The 12,912-nt window shown below is 48.9% G+C and overlaps 1 protein-coding gene across 2 annotated transcripts in view; it reads right to left on the reverse strand.

Annotated features, from left to right (window-relative positions):
• The window catches only part of PAQR5 (progestin and adipoQ receptor family member 5), a 72,988-nt gene that overhangs the window by 19,504 nt on the left and 40,572 nt on the right, over positions 1–12,912 (reverse strand). Inside the window, exons 1-3 of one of the 2 annotated variants that reach the window (XM_053670114.1) lie at positions 4,138–4,234; positions 3,739–3,866; positions 1,445–1,650 (exon numbers count right to left, since the gene is read on the reverse strand). In XM_053670114.1, coding sequence (XP_053526089.1) covers positions 1,445–1,650; positions 3,739–3,866; positions 4,138–4,146 — 343 coding nt within the window. In that variant the 5' untranslated portion in view covers positions 4,147–4,234. Of the gene's footprint in view, positions 1–1,444; positions 1,651–3,738; positions 3,867–4,137; positions 4,235–12,912 lie in introns of those variants that run through there. The other variant, XM_053670113.1, reaches the window with a different exon arrangement.

Genomic DNA, 12,912 nt, shown 5'->3' on the forward strand with positions numbered 1-12,912 from the left:
ACAGATTTCTGACCTGGAGGCAGGGATGGGAGACTGTGGGCAGTCTGGGTCACAGGGCTCGACATGGGCTGGACCTCAGGTAAGTGGTTTAAAGTAGAGGTGGGGGTTGGGAGCACCTTCCCCAGAGCAGGGCATGGTGGGGGCGCTGAGGGGAGCACCCAGGGAGCTGGGCCATTTCAGAGCAGAGGCCCAGGGACAGGTTCTGAGCTCACCCACGTTCGGAGGAGAGCAGAGAAAGGCCAATCAGCAAAGGAGGAGAAAGGGGTAGGGGTGATGCAGCAGGGACCAGAGAGGGGGGTGGTTCGAGGAGCACAGGCAGCCCTGCCTCAAAGTCTGCAGAGGGAGCCCACAGAGCTACACGAACCCTGGGCGTCAGGAGGAGGCTGGGCCTCGGCAAGCCGTGCGGTGAACGGTGGGGGCGGACAGCAGAGCACTGAGGAGTGGGAGGTGAGGCAGTAAAGGCTGTGTGTATGTGCATGTATATATGTGCACTGCATGTGTGCATATGTGTATGCGTGGTATGTGTCTGTATGCATATATGTGTGTATATGTGCTTGTGTGTATCTATACATATGTGTGTGTAACTTGTGAAGAAAGAGAACAGGAAATGGGATAGAGGTGGGCTCCTCATGGGAGCCCCTCCCGGGGAAGAGAAGACAATGCCTTTGCTCTCATACCTAGGGCGGGTCAGGAGGGAGAAGAGGCTGGAACTGGGAGGTGAGGGGACAGACGGATGCCCCCAGAGGGAGGGAGGAGACGACAGGCCGGGCATGCCATTCTTAAAGGAAAACATAAGATGGTAGGACACTAACTTTGGGTTCTCCGCTCTGTTCCGGTGGCGCTTTGAGAAAATCACTAACCATCGTAAGCCTCTGGACAAACGGGTTTGTGAGCGCCCCACTTCCCTGCCAGGCACGCGAGAGGCCAGCACTGATGTGTGTGGCCGGCTCACGCCGGCCTGTGAGAGCAGATGGCTCATTTCAGAGAACCCGTGAGCTCATTGTTAGACACGGCCATTGTTAACAATGGAATGACATAAACAAACGATTAAATAAATCATAGCAGCGAAAGTAGTAACTCTTCAGTTAGGCCATCACCGTGTTAATATAGTGGAATCACTGGGTCTTGGTGAGCTGCTGCGTCTCTCTCCCCACCTGGTCTGTGTTCAGTGCCGTCACGGTGGTGGACCTGTGGGAGTGTTTATGCCACAAGCCTGCAAACACCACAGATCAGGGCCTCTGTCCCCAGAGAACCAGTCGCTAAGTATTGCCAGCACACCTTTGGACAAGTTCATTGGGAAGCCTGCTCATTGGGAAGCCTGACGGGGACTGTGTTCCCACAACTCTTCTGCACGCCCATCGAAGCCCAAGGGTGACCCCAGCTCCCAGGAGAAGGGGCAGGCAGCTCAGTCCCGGCAGAAAGTGGAGAGCAAGACCCCACGTACCCAGGCTGAAGAGGTTGACAGCGCCGTAGTCCAGGAAGTAGCAGATGTGTCGGGCATTCTTGGACATGGAGCTGAAGGTGTGGGCACAGCTGGACACGAGGGGGTACACGCAGCTGGTGCTCATGTACACAAGCAGAGGCCAGGAGTAGCTGTCATTCTGGACGTCTGTCACATACAGTGCGGTCACAAACCTCCACACGAAGAACCTGGAACACAGCAGGGCCACTCAGTCCCTGCAGCTGGGGGCTCCTCTTACCTTCTCCACCTGACTGTCCTCTGCCTTTCACTCCCCAGGGACGGCCAGTTCCTATGTGTTTGTTCTCACTTGGTAAAATGCCATGAGCAAGGGAGGGTGAGTATGGTCCTTTTCTGGTTGGAAATAAGTAGGAGGAGCAAAAACAGGGCCTTTATTTAGTCCAGTCCTCTCTCCCTGCTTCTGATAACAGATCCCTCTTACACTCTCTTGTCAAGTGATTCTCGAGCCTCAAACTGCATGCTTCCAGGAATGGGGAGCTCACCACCTACCAAGGCAGCTCTGAGTGTTAGAAAGTTCTTCATTGAGCTGCCATCTGTCTCCCTGGAGCCCCTCTCCATTTGGTCTGCCCCAGTGCTCCCAGACTCCCAGACCGGACCGTAGAAAACAGTCCCATCAAATATCTTAAGTCAGTCACCACACGCCTCCCCACCTCTTTGGACTTCACGCTAAATAACCCCAGTGCATTCAACCCCTCCTCATGGGGGCCACATCTGCCCTGGTCACCATCCCGGGGGTTTGTCTATGTCCCCCTTACAGGCAGGCTCCTCAATCAGAAGCAACCCCCCAGGTGGGGCCCTGGAAGTCCGGAGGCCAACGGGACGTTCTCCTCCCTTCTCTTCCACACCATTCCTCCGCTAACTTGGCGGTCACTTTTCCGAGGGGCCGAGGCCCAGGCGGAGTCTCAGCCGAGCCTGGGTCTCTGGGCTCCATCGCTGCACAGTGGTGCTGCACACTTCCGCATCAGGTCTGCCTCACCTGTCACCCGTGCGGGGGGTCCTGCCTCCGGAGCTGCCCACTCCCACAGACTGCTAAAGAGCCGGCCCCTTCCCTCGAACTCTCCCAGCAGAGACCACAGAGCTTCTCACACGGGAACGCAAGGAGGATCGTTAAATCCTCTGGCTGTACTGGTGATCTTTTTCCTCTTGTCCCAGCAGAAATAAAGCTTGAGCTATTTGCTGTTTCTCAAAACATATGCTTTGATCTGTCCCCCAGTCTCCCTTCCTCAGGGTGTCTGACTCCCGGCCCTTCCGAGCCCTCCTGCTACGCTGTGTTGTTCGGTGGGGCCTGGCAGCGTGGGGGTGCCCCGCTGTCAGACGGCTGAGGGCTCGTCCCACAGGACTTGCCCACGGGGCTTGGGCCCCACAAACGGGGATGGTCCAGGTCGGCACACAGGGTGTCCAAACTTTTGGCGTCTCTGGGCCACACTGGAAAGAGAAGAGTTGTCTTGGGCCACACATTAAGTGCATTGTAATACAGAATCACAAAAATAATCTCAGAATGTTTTCTGTAAATTTACAGTTTTGTGTTGGGCCACACTTATAGCCATCCTGGGCTGCATGTGGCCCGTGGACCACGGGCTGGGCACCCCTGCTAGCAGCACAATCTTTAAAACAGCCCGAATCACCTGTGGCCCATCCATAAAATGGCCTCTGTGCAGCTGTCCCAAAGCCCGAGAAGTCAAGCCAGTATGACCTCTGAGGTCCTTCCAGCTCTGATGTGTGATGACTCGGCCTCTGACCTCATCTCCACTCTCCCCCTGTTAGGCACCAGCACAAGGTGTGTCCAGCTGCCCTTGGGGCCCCGCCCCCTTGCTCAGCAAGGTCCTTCCCCTCTTTGCCTTCCTTGCAGCTCCTGTTGGTGCGTCCCAGGACTTAGTTTTTAGCTGCCCCACTAAAGTGGTGCCTGGCCCACTGCCTGTAGCTGCTGGGTTTCCAGAATGGTTACAGGCACCCATAGCTCTGTGCCCAATGCTTCTCGGTGACCCCAAAAACCTTCGCAACTGAAGGGGATGCGATCAAATCAGGCCCAAGAACAGAGGAACAGGGAAGACTGAGGAGCCACCAGGAGCCCCACGAATCCTACCACAATCCATGACCTAAAGCTCAGCCCAGCTCCACACCCACACATTTGGGGGACGTGGGAGTCCCCCAAATCTCAACACAACATCTCAACCCTCCCAACCCTCACGGTGTTTTAAAGAGGTCCTGGTTTCCAGGGCTCCCGAATCAGACAGCTGGTCAAGGGGGCTGGAAGGTACCAGAAGGGCAGCAAGTGAGTCCAGATGTTGAGGGTCTCATTGGTCATTTGGAAGAGGCTGAGGATACAGGCTGTGGCGGAACTCTGTGGATGTCGGTAGCCGAAGAGGATGCCCTGCTCATGGAACACCTGCAGGGGGTGGAAAGGGGGCACAGAGGTAAGAAGAGAGGGTGGCAGGCAGGTCTCAGGAGGGACATCTCTGGCAGCATCTGGTTTTTCCTCAGGCTGTGCACTTGAACACTTGAGCCTGGAACACTTGACCCCTGTCAGAGTGCCCACCCGACCACAGCTCCTAAAATCCCATGACCTTCAAGAAGCCTACAGCCAGCTGGAGGGGAGAACTGAAGGCTCTGGCTCCCTTTGGGAATCTAGCCTGTGTTCCATTCTCAGACACACTTACTCTTGTCATGAATGTTGCTTAAGAGTCTGCTTTGGCACCCTCTGCCTGGGGCCCGCAGCCTGGTCCCGCGATGCCCTTGTGGCTGGCCGACATGTGTGCAGCCTGAGCTACATGCCCCGGATGTCAGGGGCTGGTGGGAAGATCTCTGCAGAAGATCCCCTTGAATACATTCACCAAGGCGCTTCATAAAGGCCTTTTGATGATGAAGACTATGATGGCATCAGCCTGGGTGGAGGCAGAAGAGAGGGCTGGCCACTGCAGGCCCATCCAAGCCGCCCCCACCCAACCCAGCCCACCTGGCAAGTCTCTCAGTAACCGAGTCCCCATGAGACACTTGGACTGTCAGGTAAAATATGGGCTGTCAACCCGCCTGAAGAACAGCATTACAGCCATCAAAAGTCGTCATTGTGAAGACAACGAGGCAAGAGGGACAAGAGCTCAGGATGCAGTGTTAAGTGAAGAGAAGTAGAATGTGAACTGTATTCCAGACACAAGGATAAGAACTGTAGAAATGTCAGTGCGTGTGGTGGGGCAGAGCTCGGGGGCAACGGAAGAGTGGAGGGTATCGCTGGCTGAGGTGGCGGGGCTGGTAGGTCACCCCCTTTGTGTTGATTTGGGTCAGAGGTTCTCAGTCTGGACACCGTTGACCTTTTTGGCCAGATAATTCTTTGTTGTGGGGGCTGTCCAAGGTATTGTTTAGTAGTGCCCACGTCTCTCCCTCAAAGACGCCAGGCCCTGACCGGTGTGACTCAGTCGGAGCATCACCTCATGAAATGAAAGTTCGCCTGTTTGATTCTGGTCAGGGCTCGGGCCTGGGCTGCAGGTTTGGCTGCAGGTCAGGGAGCATACGTGAGGCAACCGATCAATGTTCCTCTCTCACATCAATGTTTCTGCCCCACTCTCTCTTCCCCGTCTCTAAAAATCAATAAATAAAAGCTTTTAAAAAAAGATGACAGTAGCGTACACTGTGCCCCGTCCCAAGTTGTGACAACCAAAAAATGTCTCCAGATGTTGCTGATGTCCCCTGGAGGTAAAATCTCCCCCGGTTAGGAATCTCCCTCATAGGAACCACTGATCTAGATGAGTGGTGCTATAACCTTCAGAAAGTAAGTTTAAAATGAGTAGATAATCGATGCAAATAATAATGATAACATCAGTAACCATAATACAAAGCAGGTCACGGTAAGTTTTCAATCTTTCCCTTTGACTTTCTAGGGCTGTGGGAGGAAGGGCAGGCTGGGAGAATTCTGACCGAGCCACCCATCTCTCATTTGAGTCACCAACTTCTTAGCCTGAGCGAGGACCTGACTCAAAGATACACAGTAGAGAGCACAACCCAAGAGGTTCTGCATCAAGAGGTCACTCGAAATAGAGGAGACGGAAGGGGGTTATTAGAGTAAAGAGTCAAATGTGGGCCACCAAGGTGCCACGTGACCTTGAGCTGGGTCCCACCCCCCAGGGCCTCAGTGTCCTCAGCCATGAAATGGGAGGCATTAGCCAGCTGGATGGTCAGTAGGCCCCCTTCTTACTTAGTTCAATTCTGGGTTAAACTGGTCCTCCGGGGCAATGGAGCCGGTTCATGGCTCAGTGAAGGAATACTGTTTGAATTCGATTTGGGTCTTAGCTGATTAACGCTATTTGTCCCAGTTTCAGATGCACGGTTCAGTTCTGCTGACATCCTGGCTTAGAGTGGACAGGCTCCTCTAATGGACAGCAGGGACCCTGGCCTGCAGCTGCCCGCCTGACCAGGGCTGCTGGCAAGGAGGCCAGTGGGCCGACGGTCTTTGGCCTTCGATCCACGAGAGGAGGATGGTGTGGGCTGGCGCGTACTCAGAAGGCCCTCCTGTAGAAACTACAGGTGGAATATTTCATTCTACCTCTTACGTTTCTTTATTTCTTCCTTAAAAAACAGGTTTTTTTAACTAAAGGACTGGCCACTTGTTAAAATGCAAAGACTCCCAAAAGGAGCAATTGTTACTATTCACTTCTTCCCACAAATGAGTTTAGCAGACCCTGTGTTGCAGGAGATCCCACGACGAGGGTCCTACACAGGGTGTGGGGTGGTGGCACAGAGGGAGGAAGCAAGGTGGGGCTGCAGCACAGCCGGACGCAGTGCACCACAGGTGGGCCCCGGGTGGGCACGAGCCAGAGAGGGAGCCCACCTACATTTTGTCTGGGGTGACTCAGGTGTGATCACTGTCCTTTCTCTGTGGGTCCTGGATTTCGGAGGCAAGAGAGGATGCTGACATGGTCAAAAGTCAGAGGAGAACAGAGGGGCCAGGAAATGCACAAACTGGACACCACACTTAAGAATCTGGCCCAGACCTGGAGAGGACAGCTCAACACCAAAGAGCCTTCCGAGCTGCTGTCCTGATGCCGGACACGGGTGGGAAGCCAACATGAACCTGCCATGGGGGCAGGAGTTAAAGCAACCCTGCCCCCCCAAAGCACAGGTGGGTAAAGAGGAGATGAAAGACGGAGTTGTTCCTCGGTCCCAGATCAGTGACCTTGGGACCTACCCACCCTCCCCATGATCCATTAGGCCACATTGCCAGGCGCGACCCAGTGCTGACCCCTCTGAGCCCAGGGAAGGGGACTTGGTCTCCCCATCTGCCCACTCCAGCCTCAGCAAAGCACTCTGCATAGAGGAGATCTTAGCAGAGCATGCACTACATAAATCTAAACAAACGAAACATTTGAAAACAATTTTGTATTCACACCCAGTTTGACCCCAAAAGGCAAATTGCAATCATTGCCTTAATGCTCTGTGGCTGGGCCTCATTGCTAAGCACCCCCAGGTCAGCAGGCGCCAGCTTATTGGCACAGCAGAATTGATTTGTAGGACTCTGCCTTGCATCCCTGGTTGCAGGCTGGGCAATTTACAGTGAAATGAAATCAAATTGTGCACAGCCTATTATTTAGAAGTGAGAACCCCCAGGCACGGGCTGGAGGGGCACGTCGGCAGGTTTTCCTTTTAGTGCCTGCCACAGGCTTGCCTTCCGCAAAGGACCCTGTGGACCTGCCAGCTGATGCCTGCCATTCCACTGTGACAGTTTTAAACCCTTGGTTTTTCTAGCTATTAAATTGCAAATCATCTGGGGAAAATAATTGGGCATTTGGGCTGGTGGCAAATAAGTGGATTTTGATAGCAGGTGACGGAGAGAGGAGAGCAGGGTCCGGAGGCTGTGGGTGCCGTCTGTGCGGACGCCTGCACTTCCCGTCCAGACCTCACAGCATCCCCATGAGCCTGTGAGGGAGAGCCTTCTATTGTCCCCATTTCACAGAAAAGGGAACTAAGGTCTGAAAAGGTTAAAGCAAGTATCCAAGATCCCAGAAATAGTGGGAGCACAGCTCAAACTTAAATGTAAACTCCAGACTCCACCCGCCCAGCCTCTCACACTATGGTTGCTGCTGCTCACACAGGCGCAGTCGGAGATGCAGTGAAGCTCTCACCTCTTGGCCTCCAGGTAATTTTGGACTGGCACATACGTCTCTGAGCCTCCATTTCTTCTTCATTAACGCGGTGTTATGGGCTGAACTGTGTCTCCCACAAAGTTCATATGTTGAAGCCCTCATACCTAGTACTTTAGAATGTAACCGTGTTTGGAGATAGGGTCTGTAAAGTCATGATTAAGTTAAATCAAGACCAATGGGTGCAGGGGTGGAGGGGCTACTCCAATCTGACCAGTGTCCCTTACAGGAAGGGGAAATTCGGACACATGGGGACATACGGGGTGTGTGCGAACAGAGGGGTGACCACACAAAGAAGCAGTAAGAAGGTGACCATCTGCGAGCCAAGAAGTTGCCTTCAGGAGAACCAACCATGTTGGCATCTTGGCCTTGGACTTCCAGCCTCCAGAATGTGAGAAAATAAACTTCTGTGGTTTGAGCCAGCCAGTCTGTGGTGCTTTGTTATGGCAATCCAAGCAGACTAACACAAAAGTGGTAAGGCTGGGTGACAAAGTCCCTTAGCCAGTGCATCTAAACTTTCTTCTGCAGGTACCTGTAGTTCACCTCAGGGTCTTACTGCAATTGGGTGGGGCTGCGGTGAGAGCCTGCATTTCTAACAAGCTCTCTGGGCACGCTGTTACTGCAGCTGCCTCCAGCTTCACAGCCCAGGCTCCCGCCTCAGCATCCTGCTGCCACCTCCCTGCCTGGAATCCAGTTCATCACAACAGAGGAGGTTCCCTTTAGATAAGAGGGATGAGATGAACTCTGAAACATGGGCATGAAAAGCCAGGCCAGGGGATACAGACCAGCGGGGAGTCTCATGGACCATTGTGGGCAGAAGACTAGGAGAGAATGGGGAGGGAAGAAGGCAGGGCATGAACGGCCACCAACAGTTTTAACCTGTCATTTAGTGAGTGCCTGCAGTGTGACAGACATGGGGTTGGATGCTAAGCACTGTCTCATGCAGGACCATACTTGGTCCTGGCTAGAGAGAATGCTTAGGTTCTCAATTAAACATCACGTATACACAACTCATATGCAATTACTTGAACTGTAAATACAGGGTCCAGCAGAAGTGACGCCTGCTTGCACGTGGTTGGTAGGGCAATAATATGGGTGTAATGATTTATAGTTTTAATTTGGATATTTCACCTAAAATGTCATATGGTGTGCTTGAGTGTGATATTGTTATGTTATAGAACTACATGCTTAAGATTTTGTGATAAAAAGGAGCATTGTTTGTGCCAGACCCTGTGTGTTGAATAGATGACCACTGTTGGGAGAAAGCCATCCTGGGTAAATGCTAACTTTGAACACGGGTGTGATATTCTTTATAAAATAACTGTCTGATGTCGATTAGGGATGCTTTTTGTACATGCAACACAGTGTTTATAAAAGATGGTGGTAAATTTCCTTAGGCCAAACATATAAGGATAAAAAGTAATGAAACAAATTATAACTATCCAGGATAGAGGATCTAAAGGATAAAGTGAGAAAAAAAGATACAAAGTATCTTTAAAAAGTAAGTATTACTAGTTCAGACAGGGGTGTCTGGGAGAGGAGTCCCACTGAATGAAAGACTGCACCACACAGGGCTGACGTACAGAAGATGAACGTGAGGAAGTGGAAAAAATGGAGCGTTCCACCCGTTTTACATTTGTTGTAAGAGCTAAGTCTTTGATTTAAGAACCAGGAAAATGATTTTCAATTATAGGCATTGATTTAAAAATCCGCCATGGGCAAGCTTCTGGTAGCAGTATGATTAGAAAGACTGTGGTAGGCAGAGAAATGGCCCCTAAAGATGTTCATGTTTTAATTGCCAGAATCTGTGATTACGTTAGATTACACGGCGTGGCAGAATTAGGGTCTCAGGTGGATTTAACGTCGCTAATCTAGCTAACCTTAAAATAGGAATAGCATCTGTGGTCTTCAGGTGCACCCAGTTAATCACAAGGGTCCTTACAAGGGGAAGGAGATGGAAGAGGAGAGGCAGAGGGCAGTGTGACCACGGTAGGGCAGTGTGACCACGGGAGGGCAGTGTGACCAGACAGGCAGCACTGCTGGCTTTACAGAGGAAGGGGCCGGGAGCTGTGGAATGCAGGTGGTCTCTGGAAACTGGAAAAGGAAGGAAACAGATTCTCCCCCAGAACCTCCTTCACCTTGACTTTAGTCTAATGAGATTCATAATAAACTTACCTTCTTTTTTAAGCCACCAAGTTCATTGTAATTAACACAAGGTCAGAATGTGGCCAAAAATCCCAAAGCAATCTTAGAGCTGGAAATGGCAGCACACACTTCCAATTCCTTACTAGGAAAATCGATGACTTCCTTTGGAACAACCCGAGGGTTATGTAGGGCATTCTCTGGACCTTCTCTAACGTGGGACGTCTTGTTGAAACCCATAACAAATTTGACCATAAGCTATTCTTAGTCACACAATGGAAACACCAAATAAATGCCACTAAACACTTAGATTTAATTTAGACAAGGTATAAGATGAGTAGCAGAATCAGTGAACTAATAGGCCCTTAAATATAGAGAAAATTGCATCTTGGTGGAAATTTATGTTAATTTTGAATCTGAGCTCTTCACAGACATTTATTATTAGATGTTGTTAGCAAAAGCCTACAAAAAAACCCCTAGGTTTGGCTACTTCATTTTTAGAAGAATTAAAAATACATATTTATTGTTTTAAATGCATACAGGACTTTTCTAAACCAAAGGAGTCACATGTGAAATATGCAACATAAATGACATTCAGCTAAAATTAAATTTGAAAAAAGAAACAAAACTTTCTATAAACTATGAACTGAAATACTCATACAAATAATCCTGAAATTAACTTCTACACTGATTATTATAAATTGAGGTATATTTTTCACTAGAAAAATAATGCTATTTTCAATTTTTAAAATAATTTTTTTCTTGAAAAACAAAATTAAATCAGTACTCTATGGATCTAGATGTTTTGAGAGTAAAAACAGCTATATAAAAGTAGTGAGTCATGTGAAATTAAAATACTTAATTTTTTTCTAAATGACAATTATGCATTATAATATTTAAGGTTGATATGTAAAATTTATAGTTCACTTCTGATTCTAAATATGGCTTTAAGAATATTTTTTGACGCGGGCCTGCGAACCAGAGTATCGAGGTTCGATTCCCCATTAGGGCACATGCCTGGGTTGCAGGCCAGGTCCTCAGTAGGGGGCGTGGAAGAGGCTACCACAGATTGATGTTTCCTCCCCTCTCTTTCTCCTTCCATTCCCCTCTCTCTAAAAATATATAAATAAAAAAATTTTTTAAAGAATATTTTTTGATAATTCCAGTTCTACCTCAGCAGAACTGACCTGAAACTTGGCAGAAATTTCTTCCAAATGAAAGTAATTAAAAAAAAACAATGACTCAAGAATAGTGGTGTGATGTGGTATCAGTGTTAATAAAACACAAATTATGTGATAAGGTTCATTAAACAATTAACTCATAATTTTGCAAGAGAAGTAAACTATGGAATAAACATGTAATAATTTATAAATTATGCATATTTTTATTTTATTACTCATCCAAACATCACTAACCCATCATTACAACATCCAGATGTGCAATAATAATTGAATTTCGTTATCTTTGGTATTTTGCTGACTTTAATTATATAAAATCAGAGCTTTACACATTGTTTTTTGTCATTATGAGGAGATATTGTCAAGGGAGAACTAGGCTGTTCCATATAACTATTTGCTAGCTTCATCTGTTTGCCAACACCATTAATAACATCTGTACATTTAGACTTATAGTCTGTGGCCCTATTTGTTCTCTGGATTTCGGACCCAGCACATGGTGGGGCAGAGCCCGTTTCATTGGACCATCATGAGAGCAAGGAAGGGACTGCCGCCCTCATTTCACAGGTGAGGAAACTAAAAGCCAGTGAGATGATGTTTCCAAGGCCACAATTACCTCGTGATGGTGTAGTGGTTGGGGTTTGCTGCTCTCACAGTTCAATTTCCAGAGTTTAATTCATTCCTTGTTTGCTGCAGCCATGCTTTTTCCTCTTTTTCAAAAAGAGAAAAAAAAAATCCCAAGGCATAATTAATAGCAGAATCAAGACACAACTCTAGTCTGTTGGACTGCAAAGGCTATGTCTACTTCACAGCATCCAGCCTATGGGAACTAGAGTTTGCTACAGATGTTTTATGGGATGCTAAGTATTATCAAAGTTTTCAAAACGAAGAGATCACTAGACCCAGAGTGATGAAAGAAGGACCTGGAAGACTGTTTGGGGAACTTCTGGTTCCAGCAAAATAGTAATCGATTAGGTATCATAAAGGACCCTTCTGACTAAAACAATTCAAATGCTGGACGCAGTCTTTGCTGTATGCTGGATAAATGCATCAGCGAGATAGCACAAAAGCAAGGAAGTCACAAAGCCCCCAAACAGAAAGAAGTCAGGGACCCTGTGAGATAAGCTGCTTTTGCCACCAGAGGAGAATCTGCTGTCAGACCTTGTAAATAAGAGATAAAACCTGTGGTCATCGAAGGCAGAGAATCTAACAGGCAACCTCACCAATAAGGGAGGCTAGGACTCTAAAGATTAGTGAATGCAAAATAAATCCCACCAGGCAGAAGGCGACAACGAGCAGTTGTCTCTCTGAAAAAATTCTCTCCCAAGAATTCAGAACCATCAGCTCATTTTCATAGAGGGTTCCGATCCAAATTCACACTACCTCTGTGATTACAGAGGTCAGAGTTCTGTAGCTTCCTCAGGTAAGTTACGAAAGCAAATGCAAATCGTCTCTGAAGAATTTCTACTTTAACGCAAGCATGTACATACCTGGAAACAATGAGAAATGGCAAAACAGCAGATGACAGAAAGAGAGTTCAAAGAACAGATAAGGAAATATAGCACAACTATGCTCAATGCTTAAAGAGAAAGCTTAAATTAAAAATATGGGGGACTTCCGCCAAGATGGAGGTATAGGTGGATGTGCCGTGCCTTCTCACACAACCAAGTTTAGGGACAACTAAATATTAGCATCAGAAAACACAACCAGAACACGGAAAATTGAACTTTTCGGAAGTCCGGTAACAACAAATTCTTCAGCCCGACCGGTAAGGGGCGAAACCGGCATCTCCTGAGGGGTTGCACAGGACTCCGGTCGGACGGACCCAGGCGCGGAATCCAGACGCGCGAATCCAGACGCATGGGTTCCAAACCCAGGATTGGACCTAGTGAGCGACCGAGCAACCCACCGGGTAAGCGACTGCTGAGGAGACAGTGGGGAGGTGGTGCTGCGTGTTGACTGCGGTTGCCTATCTGTGGGCGAGCGG

Source organism: Artibeus jamaicensis, unplaced genomic scaffold, assembly GCF_021234435.1.
Source record: "Artibeus jamaicensis isolate MK-2021 breed Jamaican fruit bat unplaced genomic scaffold, CSHL_Jam_final contig_548, whole genome shotgun sequence".
In the NCBI taxonomy this organism is placed as follows: Eukaryota; Metazoa; Chordata; class Mammalia; order Chiroptera; family Phyllostomidae; genus Artibeus; species Artibeus jamaicensis.